This window comes from Buceros rhinoceros, unplaced genomic scaffold (assembly GCF_000710305.1).
Source record: "Buceros rhinoceros silvestris isolate BGI_N320 unplaced genomic scaffold, ASM71030v1 scaffold18597, whole genome shotgun sequence".
NCBI classification, from domain to species: domain Eukaryota; kingdom Metazoa; phylum Chordata; class Aves; order Bucerotiformes; family Bucerotidae; genus Buceros; species Buceros rhinoceros.
Window position 1 is genome coordinate 1 of NW_010424161.1, and position 14904 is coordinate 14904.

Consider the following 14904-nt stretch of genomic DNA (forward strand, 5'->3'; position numbering starts at 1 on the left):
AAAAAAAAAAAAAAGCAACAACCCCCCCCCCCAACAAATCACAAACCCCAGAAAGTATTTAATCACCCAGCCTTCATCTCTGAACAACTGAGGTGAGGAAGAGTAGAGCTTTGGTTCCAACAGCAGCCAAAACAGTTTGGTGTATGCTACATCAGAAGGGATGAAGTTTCCATTCTTTTTGACTGCTTGTGGAAAAAGATGTCCCTGGGTCGTGATAATAACCTGCACACTGATCATGGAGAAATTTAACCACTTGCCATCCTCCAGTCAAGGAGGATTATGAAATTATAATCCCTCTATCAGAATTAGATTAGTAGTATTTCACCGCTAAGGTTCTTTGGACTCTGTAATACAGGCCTAATCCTCTGTACATCCCAAAAGCCTGTAGATAATAACAGTAACACTTTTCAATAACTAGAAATCATACCTGACATACAAAGAAATATTAATGACTTTTTTCGTTTTCCTGAGGAAGCACATCAGAGCATAGAAATTATTCTTGCAATGATTTTCACACTCCAGGTAAGATTCTGGATGAAAATGAGACTGATCAAACAAGCAATGTGACAGCCCATGACTAACATTGTAGATTCCTACAATAAAAGATACGGGATCTACGTACAGCTATGCATCTGGCCTTGTATCCACAGGAACGGGCCACGGTCTTGGTCTGGCTTCAGACATTATCTTCTACTGACCGACAGGCTACTCATTGAGACTTGGAAGTCAAAACCTAGTCTCATAGATGTAACCTCACATTTAACCTATGCAACCTCATAGTTGCAGAAACTGCTGTTAATTTGTTCCAGCAAAATAGGCAGATCAACTATTGATGAATGCTTTTCCAAGGATCAGATGGATTCAGTTCTTTCTCACTCTGACCACAAAAGCATCTGACCCAACTTTTCATTGCTTTATGGTTTTTCATGTACCTCATAAACATTTTGTTTTCTATTTTTGCACCAGGATTATCCATAAAGATGGCTTCACCTACCAGGAACGCATGGAGTTCAGACCTGTCATTTACAGTAACACAGTGCAGTCTATCCTGTCTATCGTGAAAGCAATGATTAAATTAGGAATTAGTTATGAAAACCCAGCTAGAATTGTGAGTATGATGCCCTTTCTCTTGAAATAGGCATTAGAGTACTATTTTTTCTGTAATATAATAGTAGAGACTAGTAGAACAAAGAGGGTTCAATATTTGCTTTATGACAGTGGAAGCTGAGTACTGCTTGATTTATACGTGACAAGATGAGCTCACTTTTTATTTTCTCAAGACTGATGCCTGAGGTCTAACCTTTGCATGAATTGCCATTTTGTTTGTTACAAAAGAAATGTTCAACTTGCAAAGAAAGAAGAAAAAAAAGAACATTTTATTAGCTACTTCATCACTTATTTATTGCTATTGGGAAATGTAATAAGTATTTCCCTTCTATGAGCAAACCTTGGGGCTCAGCTACGTAAGGAAGGGTCATCTAGAAATGTTGGGAATATTTTAGCCGGCATTGCTCCTGGAGCAGAGACTTCCTCAAGGTCCAGATGCAGCACTGGCTCATTGGCACCAGAGAGAAGTGGTTCCTGACACAGTTAGCAATCCTCTGCACAAGTGCAGAGAGAAAAAGCAACAGTAAGAAGAGCTGCCATCTTCTGGCAATCGCGTTGAATTTTCAGGGATGGGAGTAAAGAAAAAGCACATACTATTCTTTTCAGCGCAATGTTTTAGTCTGCTGCCTGTAATTCAGACCTGGCTGAGAATTTGTCAAAGGCCTGTCAAGAGTATCAGCCTGTTCCAGTTCAGGCAAATTCTGCCTGTTCCCTAGAGGTTTATCTTAGAGGGAATTACATCTGCTTATCTGAAAGAGCTTTTCTGGTTCCAGAAGTCTACGTTTCATTACGATGACACGTGGTACTTTGACCTAAAAAATGATAAACATATCTTTCAGAAGTTACTAAAGCTCATACAATCATTTGACAAAATAGAAGCAAAATGTTTTCTTCCTGTATCCTTCTAAGGGTCCATGAATGCAAGTCTTTCAAACAAATGTAAGTGCCCCAAAGCAGCACACAGAAAACAAGCCCATGTGAACATGCTGCAGCTTGGCCCGTCTCCTCGGTTGTGATAGACATGCCTGCTGCATAAGGATCCACCTACCAGGCTACATGGCCTAAGACAGCTGAACCTTGCAGCCCCTGGCCGCAGGTCCTGGCTCAGCCTCTTATACCCGCTGCATGGTCCAGATTTGTTTGCCGTCTGTAATTGAGATACGTTCTGTCTGCTCCCTGATACTTCAGCCCCTTTTCACAGCCCTGCCGAATTTTTTGTACATATTTACTCATCATCTGTTATCTCTACCAATCTCATAGATATTTTCAAGGGATTTCACAGCCTGGGGAACTGGGAATTGAAAATTTTTATTAAATAGCCCAGTTCATTTCTTAGCATTATATAAAACCAAATGCAGAAAATACAGCCGTTATAAGTTTATCATTTACAGCACAGTAAGGCCACTCTCATTGTCATTGGCAGAATAGGAATTCCTCTAGGAATACAGCTGAAAACCCTGTACACAATGTTTGCAGTGCCTGACTTCTTCTGCCCCAGAACCACATAAGAGCAACCTTGATGTGAGTTTTAAAGAAAATAGAAATTTTGGGCACAATTCTTTGAATCACCACTAAAACTGCCCTTTTTTCCCAAAAACAAACTTAATTTACATTTTCTGTAAAATCATAAACCATTTACAAGCTTGAGTTGTTTTGATATAAGGTTTGATTACAGTCAGACTTTATTCTTGCTGTGTTCTGGTTCAGATTTAGCTGCTTAAAGTCATCTAGCCTCAAAACCTGAAAGAGTTTATCCGTGTTCCAGGACTGCCTGCAAATAGCGGTCTTGAAAGAGCCTCAGCACGTAATTTTTAACAACATCTGTTCTGCGAAGAGAAATTTTTTTCTGCCTAAAGCGCCACAGCAATCTATTTTTCGTATGAACAATCATCTGAACTCTGTCTCAATGCCAGAGAGAAACAAAACATTATATACATCAGGGTTATGATAAACTCAATCTGCTGCTATCTTCCTTTTTTTATGTAAGCATCAAAATCCACCTTGCAGGGTGTTGCCACCTTTTGCTTAATAATCAGTGAACATTTACCGTACACCCAGAGGCTCTGAGCTCAAGGCTTCTCATTGTAGGCTATTCAGCAACAAATCCAACCTTGTAGGAGGATAGTTATAACCATTAAATGATATGCAATATCTTGAAGGAGAGAACATTCCAACTCTTATCTTGAAGCTGAACAAGCGTGCGCAGGAGAGCAGCCCTGGAGACAAATGAGGGTCACACGTGAGAAATCGTGACTCAGTTCTGCTGATGCCGGCACCGAGCGAGAGGATGGGGTGTAAATGGAGCCAGTGGTGTTTAACGCAGAAGGGCAATTTTGACAGCTGTCCGATTTCCTCTTTCAAATGAAGGGAATTTGCTGGTGGTTATTCCCCCCTTTTTAACTTTTTCTCCATGTTGACTCAATTTCTCAGATTTTTAGAAAAACCGCAAGCGTTTTATTTTTGATCAGTCTCTGACTTCTACAAAGTTTCCATGAAATGCAATTCCTATTGAAACGTAAAGATACAGTAAATTCCTAAAATAAATTTGTTACTGGTTATTGTGAAGAAGCTTTCTATTTTTGAATAAAATATACTCCCTGCCAAAGCAGTGTCTGTCAGAATACATTTCTACTTTTGCAACTATCGACTGCAAGTCACTTCAGTTGCCTACTTATACAGCTAGGAAGGAATTATGTTCTATAATTATCCTCTGCTGTGACAGTGTATCAAATGACCCTATTTTAATCATGCCCTTTATTTGCAGTACATTCCCAAGATGTTAACCACTGCAAAGAAATATTTTTCATGTAATAGATTACTGGAAGCCTTTTTGAATTGACTGCAAAAGAAGTTACAGAATAATACATTTAAAATATTTGGGATTTTTTTCAGTTTCGGGTTTCTTCTTCCCCAAATACAAAACCACACAAGAAACTCATTCACTAGTTCTATTCACTTTGCCATATTCTCACTGTGGCCTAAAGCTAGAAATCTTTTCTTCCAAATATATTCAAAAATTTATTTAGCTATTTATTTCTGCTTCAATGTAGTTAGTTATAATATGCCTAAGCTTTAATTTAGTTTTTGATCCCCCCCTACTCTCTCTTATAATAAAAGCCTTCCTTCCAAGTCAGACCTTTTGTGGACAACTATGGTAAGATGAAACTGAGCCTTTGTATGAACAAAGCAAAACAATAAAAAGAGGAAAACTCTCTGTATCATGATTTAAGTCTAACCTTGGCAATAACTATAGTGAAGTGAGCTTGTAAAAGGATGCTTATATGCACAGGTGAGTACAGCTACCTGGGAAAATTGGTGAAAATGAGAAATTTTGCCCCTGCAACTCATTGTAAACCAAACACGTCTTCAAGTATGTGGACGAGCACAGTGCACTTGCACAATATTTACTGAAATTTCTCTTTAGGAAGATGAAAGAAAGCTGTGTGCCATGGCAACAACTCTGGAGGATGGCAACATGTCTTCTGAATTGGTTGAAGTCATCAAACAACTGTGGAGAGACGGTGGGACCCAGGCCTCCTTCGCAAGGGCAGCAGAGTACCAGCTCAACGACTCAGCAGCCTAGTAGGTGACACCAGCTGCAGGTGGTGAAGAGCTGGCTAGTACCATAACGGACAGCGCAGGAAGGCTTGGGACAAGAACTCCTCCTCATATGCAGAATAGCCTATGAAAATTATTGCTCATTAACATGAATGAGGCTAATGTTTATAATATATTAGAAAAGTTTAACTGAAGGAAACAAGTGAAAACAGAGAACAACTGCCATCTATGAGTTTGTTTAAACGGTAAAGAAGAAAATCTATTCTCACTAGGTTTTTATAAGATTGACCAAAAAAGGGAAAAGGTGAATTGTAACAGCTTAGGCTTTACCTACAGCAGCACTTCGAATACACACAGTTCAAACTAAATATAGTTTCCTCTAAACTAATCTGGCTGCATGGATGGGTGGTCTCTAGGCAATTACCATCTCAGCATCCACTTGGTCTTGGCCAGTGGTGCTGCAGCTGCTCTCCAACGTGACAGCCTCAGTTCCCTCCCTGCAGCCTGGGAGGAGGCAGGCAGATAAGCAGGGGACTAGGGCTGCTCGGCTCCGACTCTGTGAATGGTCACCTTTCACCTAGCTTAAATGTAGTCAGTAAGTTTAGACTTTTCAGGAGTCCCTGCTTTGTTTGCTTTTACAGCCGTTCTTGCAGGCTCCAGTGGTCCTACTCTGCTGCTTTCTCCCTAAACTCATTCAAGACCAAGAAGAGAGGCATCACTTCTCACATGTCTGACTACGGGATCAGAGTTTTCTTAGAGTGCATAAGTCTCACTCAAAACACGGGTCAGAGGGTTGTTCCATCCGAGGTCCAACCTCCAAGAGCTGCAGCTGATGGTTCCTCTGCTCCTGCAGTGCCTCCTACAGGCTGAGCTCACCTGCAGGGTGAAACCTCACAAGCTGTTGGGTGTCCCTTCAACTCAGCAGGGAAAGGGGGCTGAGCCAGGAGCCAGCAAACTGAAGGCAGTAATAGATCACTAACTGTAGATAGTAGAAGGGGAATACCATGAAAATATTAAAAATTCTTTGTCTTTCCAGATCTTCAAAACAAGAATGCACATCTTTCTGCAAAATACCTAAACAAAGGAAATATTGCCTGTGTTGATTTGTGCCTGACTTGGCAGTATTTTATGGCAATCTTCCATTTCTACTGGAATAATAGAGAGCAATCTTTTGTTTCCTAAAATATCCTTTCCGACAGGACACACTGCGGTTCCCAGCACCAAAAGCTCATAACAAATCAGTCATCATAATTAAAAGGAAAAACACTTCTTGCCATTAAAAAAAAAAATCAAACAAAAAAACCCCAACCAAAGAAAACATAATGCAGGGGGGAAAAAAAATTACCTGTTTACCAGTTCACATTCTAGAGTTTACATAATGCCTGCCAAATTAGGATTTGTTGTTCTTTTTTAGAAGATAGTCTGAAGCAATTCCCTCTCAGTGTTATGGGCTGTGTCATGTTTTAACCTTCAATAGGTTTCAGTATTTAAGGGAGCTAGTACAGACTGTAAAGGAGCCAATAATCATTATTTATTGCTAGGGTTACATTAAAAGCAACAGTGATATATTTTTCATCTGTTTGAATACTTCTGAAAATCCTACTAATCCTCAGTCTTCCTCTTTTGGTACCCGATGCTTCTGAAAAACTATCCTTTGGCTTTGAACTACTGACATCAACTTAATTCTACCTTCGCTGCCAGGCTTCTAATGACTAGTTCAAAACCAGAATCAGTTCAAAACTAGAGTCAATCAACCATCTAATGTTACATTTCAATTTCTTTTTGAAAAAACCAAAACGTTGTTTCTCAGCTCCCGTGAATCAGCTCTTACACGGAGTATTGATTTACACTGTGTAAACTCTGCCTTTCTGAGGTTATCTTCTCTGAGTCCTTTCATTATTAATTCATGCTAATGAAGTTTGATTACTGTCCTCTGTGTGTTTTAATTGAAATAAATTAGGTCTTCTGAATAATAGAAAATCCTCTGTATGTCAAATTTGAATGGAATTTCTTCCTTGGACTCACCTAGAATTAATCCTGTTTTAAGATGGCATAATGGGTAAGGAAGAGGCAAAATCAAGATTATAAATTGTGTCTTTAAATGTCATTGTATAGCTACCAGTAGCACATGGTGCTTCTTGCTTGCTCAGTCATTTGCCTCTCAGGGTAGGACTTGTGTCACCTAACTCAAACCAAGGAAAGATCAGGCATTTAGACTAAATAGTTCACACTCCCTCTTTTGCCAGTGGAGAGCCATCCTACAGAGTGTCCTCTTTGGAGCTGCCTGCAGCTCTAAGGCGAATCTAAAGATGCCTCTGCCAGAGACAAGAGGCTACAAATGCAAAGCCGCCAACTGGGACACCAAAAGCTTGAAAATACTTCAATTCTTGTATGTGTTTTCTTGCTTTCGCTTTGTTCTTTATTTGAAAATTAGTGACTAAAAGGTAGGAAGCTACCCAGGCAGCACCTCTTCTTTTCTTTTTGTCACTTCATAACTTCTTCACACAGATTCCTAGTCCAGTCAGTGGGATTCATAGGCTCTGTCCGGACGTTTTGAGAAAGCTGCCTGGCCCTGGAAGAGACAAGAAGGATTGGTGGTAGGACAACTAGAGGTTTCAAAGATATGGTTTGGGTTGCTTCTTCACGCAGATTTTATCTCTGTATGTCAGACATAAACCCACTCTTTTCCAGAGGGTTGTGACAATACTAACCTAAGGGGTCCTCAGCTTCATTGAAGCTTCTGGTTTTGATTATAAAAGACATTTTTTAAAAATTATTATGTACCTTCCTCTTGTGAACTGATGGATCTGCCCCTAAATGTCAATTCCTCCAAAATATTATGCCCTCCCTTTCACTTAGGAAGGAAGATACTGTTACAACAGGTCTGATAGGCTGCCATGACTTCTTGACAATCTGCTTCTGAAAGACGCTTGTTGTTCTTCCCCTGTGGAGGTAATTCTCACTTGCTGAAAGCAAATGGACAAAACCTCTTTCCTGACAAGGTGGGGGTTTAGCATACCTGAGGAAAATAAGGATTTTCCTGAATTGAAATTCTCAGAAAGAAGTTTATTATATACAATTAAACTACACTTCTATGTACAAGGAAAAATAAAAAGAAAGAAAAAGGCTCTGGATTGTGGATAAATTTGTATAAAACTGAATAATGTTCTATTTAAAAATGTGATTTACATAAAATATTTAAAAGCGGCTCAATACGAAGTGGTTATGCTCATTTCACCTTTTGAATTCACCAGCCACCATTTCTTTTTACTCTCCCTAGTTACCTCAACAACTTGGATCGGTTAGCAATGCCAGACTACGTGCCTAGTGACCAAGATGTTTTGCACTCCCGAGTGAAAACAACTGGGATTATAGAGACTCAATTTTCTTTCAAGGATTTGAACTTCAGGTACGAAAGCCATATTTGACAGGTTTTTGTGGTTTTCTCTTTCTTAAGTATTTTCTGTCAAAGGTATTGACCTAGTATAATATTGGTAATTCCATTGTGGTATCCTTGGCTGCACTCTTATTTAATATTTTGAAACAGCCAAAAAAGCAAGATATTTTAATACCAGTACTCCAACTTTAAGAGTATAATGGACATGTCAAAATATCAGGTTCTAAAAGCACATTTTTGCATATGTAAGTGTCTAAAAAGGATAATTTGTATCCTGCCATTTGAATAATTGTTTGTCACATTTATGAAATTTGCCTCCCTAAATGTCCTTAACAGCATGCAAAACACTTGATGACTTCTAATTTGCATGCACTCTCAACCCTTTCCTCTCTTCTTTTGAGAAGAGAAATAGCTGCTCTTAACACTACATTACACTCTTAACATTGCATTACAGTTGGCAAAAAAAAGAAAAAAAATTCTGTTCCATGGGAAATTTCTGTATTAGCATTCATGCCTTCATGCTCATGTAAGTCGAAAAGCAAAATGTTCAGAAAAAAATCTTAAAAATCACGTCTCTGACAAATTTGACTGAAAATAACTGACACTTTCAGATCCTCAAGATTTTGTTAAATTTGGTGAAACAATAAAAAAACCAGCTAATTCCACAAAAAATGTATTTGAATGATTGACGATAGTTTCGGTGTTCTGTAATGCTTTTCTCTATGGACTAAATTCTATTTAATTCTTAATATAAAGGCTGGGGTGCATATCAAGGAATGTAGTCTAGACAAGAAAATGTCTGTAGAGATACTCCGATGTATAATGCAGCAGGATTGTAACTTTTACATTTCTCATTGGCTGCCTTCTTTTCTCCTCGTGTGGCAATTAAACATCACCCGCACAGATGCTTTGACACAATGGAGAATACACATACAAAGTAAGATTCTGAAGTAGATGCCCTATAAATAAACTACTCTCACCTATTAGTGTACTGATCGCTCATGTAAATTCAGCACTTACCCACAAATGCTACAGTGCAATGTCATAGACATCATCTCTGATTAACGTATGTCCAGACAGCTTTGATCACTGGAAATCTGAGCACCTGCAATTAAAGCCATAGTTTGTGTAAGAAATGTCAGAATGGAGAAAGATATCATCAGTTCAAACCCTCTTTGACATGGATGCTATCAGTCCTGATATTAGAATATCAGAACTAGTGCCTAGATCAAAGTGAAATGTAGCACAACTGAGAATTAAGTTACCTGAGTGTCTGTAAACAGAGGAAAGCTCCTAATGCCATCGCAAACAGAAATAACACTGGGTTTAGCCTTTCTGCTATACATCATGGTAGTGTTAGGTCAGAAAACTCATTGGTGGTTTTAGGCACTTGAGTAACAGGCGGTAAAATCGCTACAGAGCAGTTTGAGGACATTGAGCTGCTGTAGAGATACAGAGCAGATATAAATCCATCTTAAACAGCCAGTTACTGCTGCTTTGTATTGCCAGAGCAATGCAAAACAGCTGGGGGACCCTGATGACTCTGCACCTCATTTCATAAGTACCACAGAAACACCTATAAAGAGAGGAGCACTTCCACACTGAATGAGTTTTGGTCGACATGCTTAAATGAGGCTTGGGGACACATCCATACATGGATAAAAAGAGAACATGAACAGGTGCTTCATTCAGTAAACACTTGTCTCTCTTCTGAACTGAAGGAGGCAGAAAGCGTTTTGTTATCTCTGCAGTAAAAGTCTAAATCCCAGTACTGCTCCAGGGAACTGAATTACACTTGTACAGAAAACAGCTCTTGTTCTTTGCTATCTTCTTAGGGGTTACTTTGCTAGTTTGGTGCAATTTAACTTTGCTGTGCTCTTCAATTTATTTCACTAATGTTGACTTTGATTTCCAGACCTCATGACATACTTATATATTTCTAAAAGAAAAAAATATTTCATGATCATCTCCTGCTGTCATTTCCATTGACGTTCGAGTTTGAATTAAATCAGGCAAATCCTAGCCTTCAGGTCTTACTATATGTACCACTACGACAAACGAATATACAACTAGTCCCAAACCTGTAGGTAAGTTTTCCAAGAGCAGTGCTGGGAAAATAAAGAGCTTTGAAGTCTAACTTTGACTGTCTTGGTAAAAGAATAAGATCATCTCAGAAATACATTTTCTACCACTCACAGAGGGACTTCAGTTTTACCTGTGCACGTGTTAAGGTCCGGGCTGACATGACAAGAGCTGAGCAAACTAAGGGTAGTACAACAAAAGCTGCCCATAAGCATTACCTCTGGCCTTGATCTTGTCCTGTTTTAACTGACTTCTCATGAATATTCATGGAGCAATCTGTTAAAAGCTTGCAGGAAAGGAACACAGATTCATGATTATGTAGGCTTGTGAAACATTGCTATAGACTAAATTTTGAAGCTTCCCCACCCCCCACACCTGCCCAACCCTGATATCAGAGTTACGTACCACAAATCAAAGGAGACACAAAATACCAGGTGACATTTGGGCACTAACGACAGTCAAAAGTTGAGATGCTTTATTCCTACAGACCTCACTCTTCAGCAGGCATGCTGAACCCAGTGAAGATATGCTTGGGAGAATGCCACTACTGTTATCAAAATCTTGTTCCACAACGGCTTCCTGATTGCCTAATAATTCACATTTATAGACACCCAATGATTGGACAAAAAGATGAAATGTCCTGGAAAAAAAAATAATTTTCTCTAATTACTTCTCAGCTGCAGAAACAGTCCATCATGAGCACGGGGAAGAGTTTCATTTCTTCTACACAGCGTGAAAAATGATAATAACCTTTGTTTCCATCAGCTGCATTGCTGACGGTGAAGAAAATAGAGGATCAATACACTGCAAAAATGGTGTTTCTGTAACAAATTATCCTTCCTCTGTGTTTTATTGACATGATTTTTTCATACTGAATCCCAATAGTTTCATTGCTGTAAAAACTGAGTGGAGTTTAATTTTCAGATACTGCAGGAAATACATCTGGAGAGTAAGATCTAATGCATTTTCCTGCAGGAAGGATAATGCAACAGGGGATTAGGTTTTACAGTTTTAAGTTCAACCACAGGCAGTGCAGGGAAAAGTCATAATGTGCAAAGAAACAGAAAAAGCAAGAGTAGGATAAATTTGATGTTTTACATGTTTATCCTCCTTTCTAATGCACTTGAAAAATGTTTCAGTTTGGCACCTTTTATACCAGAAAAAGAGTGAAAAGAAAGCCCTACCCCTTATCACTGAAGAACTGCAAGTATAAGTGGGAATTTTGAAAGCTGGTGCTCAGCAGAGCAGTGGTAGCTTTGATGACAGGTCTGTCTCAGTTGAGCCCTAACTGGGGCCCTGACTAGGTATGCCCAGTTGGCTTTGGACCCCATATAAAGAGTCCATTAAAAGTTCGTACAACTCTACCCAAAGGCGTTAATTTCTGACAAAGACTGAAGGAAATTAATGCAGAGGAGGACAGCCCAACATTTTCCTCTCTACAAATGAAGGGATTCCTGCTCCCCATGAATTGCTGCTAAAACATCAACTAATGAGATTGAGAGGGCAGGGACAACACACCACCCTCCCCGCCCCATGCCGCCACACACACACACAACTGCATACTGCATACGAGCAAAGGGACCACACCAGGGCAACAAACACCTGACTGAACAGAGACCTGTGGTAGCCAATTAGGCATAACCAGTGGGTCAATCCTGGACCAGCTTCCAGTCATGTGCCTTATTGATCAATGTGCCAGTTCACTACAAGCAAAACTACGAAGTAACAATGTGGATTTGAGGGTCTTCGGTCAATGTTTCACCTGTGAACCCTGTCCTCTGAGCTCATATACAGAGCCCCGCTCCCCAACACAGAGTGCCGCCGGAAAGTACTGAATGCGTTTCCTGTACACAGGTATTTAAGCTTCTACATTTCATCTTATGCCCACTACAAATCCATAAATAACATATAGTACTCCTTGACCTGTCGGGGTGGAAACAGACCAATATTTGGAAAAGCTGGATATTTGGCTGCCATTCATCTCCAGTTGCATCCTGCACATTAACAGCATGACTACGTCCTTGTTACTTAGTGCTTTACATTGTACATATGTTATTTTTTCTGCAAAGGATGTTTGATGTGGGTGGACAGCGATCAGAGAGAAAAAAGTGGATTCATTGCTTTGAGGGAGTTACTTGCATCATATTCTGTGCTGCACTCAGTGCCTATGACATGGTTCTGGTGGAAGATAAAGAAGTGGTGAGTCAGAAGAGACAAGACAACCCTTTTTGCTACTAAGTTTTATTGTACTCTCTGATGGAATATCAGAATTGTTCCTGTTCCCTGATAACCATTTAAAGGCTATTATGCTGTCTTGGTTCTTGCCAGTGAGGAACATGACAGTAGAAATGACATATGGGGATGAGATTTGTCAGTCTCTCATGTTTACCTTTTGCATCTCAACAGAACAGAATGCATGAAAGCCTTCAGCTGTTCAACAGCATCTGTAACCACAAGTGCTTTGCAGCCACTTCCATTGTGCTGTTTCTAAACAAAAAAGACCTCTTTCAAGAGAAAATAACAAAAGTTCATCTGAGTATCTGCTTTCCTGAGTATAATGGTAAGCTTGGGGGTTTCAGAAGAAAATACATTCAGATGATTAGTGTAGGCCACACATTAAATCCTGACTCAGGTCACCTACATTTAATTTAAAGACTAAGCATCTTATCTAAGCATCTAGCCTCTTTCTCAGGAGAATGGAATGGGACAGACATAGCCAGAATCCACTTCATCCCATCTACTCACGGTGTTTTTCCTAGTGTGGGGTCATGTCTCCCTAGAGATGCTTATTTCTCTCCTTTGGCAGTTGAGGAAGCTGAGAACTAGAGGTTTCAAATGGCTGAATCGTGGTGTGATCAACCCAGCCAATATTTCAGTACAAGTCTGTGGCTTATCACTCAAGCACATCATAAATCAATCCAAATTTTCGTCCCTATTTTGAAATCCCTTTCCATAAAGGAATTCTGCCTTTTTTTTTTTTTTGGTATGTTACTGTAGTGTCTACTGGAAATAAAAACCAGCAGCTGTTCCTAGCTGATGCAAGAGAATATATGAGACTATGTCGAAAGTGTTAGAGAAAAACCAAAATCTGTTGTTATTTTAGTATTAACTGAATGTTCTTCGGATAGGGGGTGTGCAGAATGAGGCATACTTAAAGTAAAATTATTATTGGAAGATGGGTTTTGTGCACTTCCTGAAAACCAGCTCCTTCACTCCCTTTCTCAGAACACATGAACACAGCAACCCAAAAATGCTCAGTGCTTCACTGGGATAATCAAATATTATGCGCCGCACTCAGTGGAGCTGAGCCACTTTACGCTGCCTGAGGCTCCAGACAGGATGGGAGCCAGCAAGGGTCCTCCAGGAGGCTTGTCTTGCTCCAGACCTACCAGGAAGTCCATGGTACCAGTGGACACCTGCTGTTGTCCTAAAGGAGTTCTACTGAAAGCCAGAAAAGCCGTGTGAGGAAATCGTGACTGAATATCTGAATTTTTCCTTTTTTCTTTCATTTTCTCATTTCATTCTTTTTTCACTATCTCTTCATTTCTGCACTTCCCACCAATTTTGTCTGCTATCTATCTACCCAATTCCTTTTGAATTCATGCTCCTTCCTTTTCTCTTTGGTTTCTCTCACTTTCTGCCCTCTCTCTCTGAGGTTCTCAATTGTTTCACACTGACTTACTCAAGAACATTTCACTTCAGAAATTAGGACCTCTGGTTTGGCACTGAAATTCAAATTTAGGTGAGCAGTTTAGACACAAAATTTTCATATGTAATGCATGAAGTTAATTCCCCTTAGGAAAAAAAAAGAAGAAAAAATGGAAAAAAAAAAAGAATTTGTGTTTCTTAGCAGCTGTGAGGAAGTACCAGTGGAAATGTAACTTCTCTTTCTTTTACTGTTCTCTCCACTAGGACTAAATACATTTGAAGATGCTGGAAATTACATCAAGCAACAGTTTCTAGACTTGAATGTAAGGAAAGCAGATAAGGAGATATATTGTCACTTGACATGTGCCACTGACACCCAGAATGTCAAGTTTGTATTTGATGCAGTCACAGACATAATAATCAAAGAAAATCTGAAAGACTGTGGGCTTTTCTAGCCATTCATTCCCTTTCTCCCACCTCATCTCTGCCCACTTTCCCTTGTCATCCTGTGTGCCAACTGAAATAAAAAAACTCTAGAGGCGAAACAACATCAGTTAGGCTTTCGTTAGCTGGGTGTAGCCTGAGCATTGCAGACCGACACTGACTTTCTGTACATCGTAAGAAGCTTGAGAAAAATGTTCGCTCTCCACAGAGATGCCAGCCACTGGTAAACCCCATGGGAATCAAAGGGAAATTCCTCTTGTGATCAGGTCTGAAGGTAATCAGCACTCCTCAGGAAACTGGAGACACCTCAGTATCCTGGGTTTTCTAGTGATGGAGAAAAAAGATCATGTATGACAGATAACTGACTTTGATTTGTGTTTGGAGCCTTAAGAGAGCTATAGCATTAAACAGTGTCAAGAGTTAATTTCCGTTCAGTACTCCTTTGTTTTCGTGTTTCATACACAGCTAAGAACGACAAACCAACCCAGGCAACCCCCTCCACCCCACCCCGACCCCACGGGTGCATGACAGCGCGGATGTGAATGTGTACTCACACTGTGCCGGGAGAGGAGCTGAGGGACGCGTACGTAAAAACTGCATATGCATGAGATTGATGGATGCTGCTCTCCCGTCTGGAAACAATAAACCGAGCCCAGCCGACAGCTCCC

General features: G+C 39.9%; 1 protein-coding gene across 1 annotated transcript; it reads left to right on the forward strand.

Annotated features, from left to right (window-relative positions):
- Positions 1-780: 780 nt before the first annotated feature.
- Positions 781-14320, forward strand: LOC104488374 (guanine nucleotide-binding protein G(t) subunit alpha-3-like; the record flags this gene model as incomplete). The annotated part of the gene is made up of 7 exons (XM_010140693.1): positions 781-842; positions 964-1108; positions 4532-4689; positions 7946-8074; positions 12214-12343; positions 12551-12704; positions 14057-14320. Coding segments are annotated over 7 exons (969 nt in total), but the record flags the coding sequence as incomplete, so codon positions are not given.
- Positions 14321-14904: the final 584 nt, after the last annotated feature.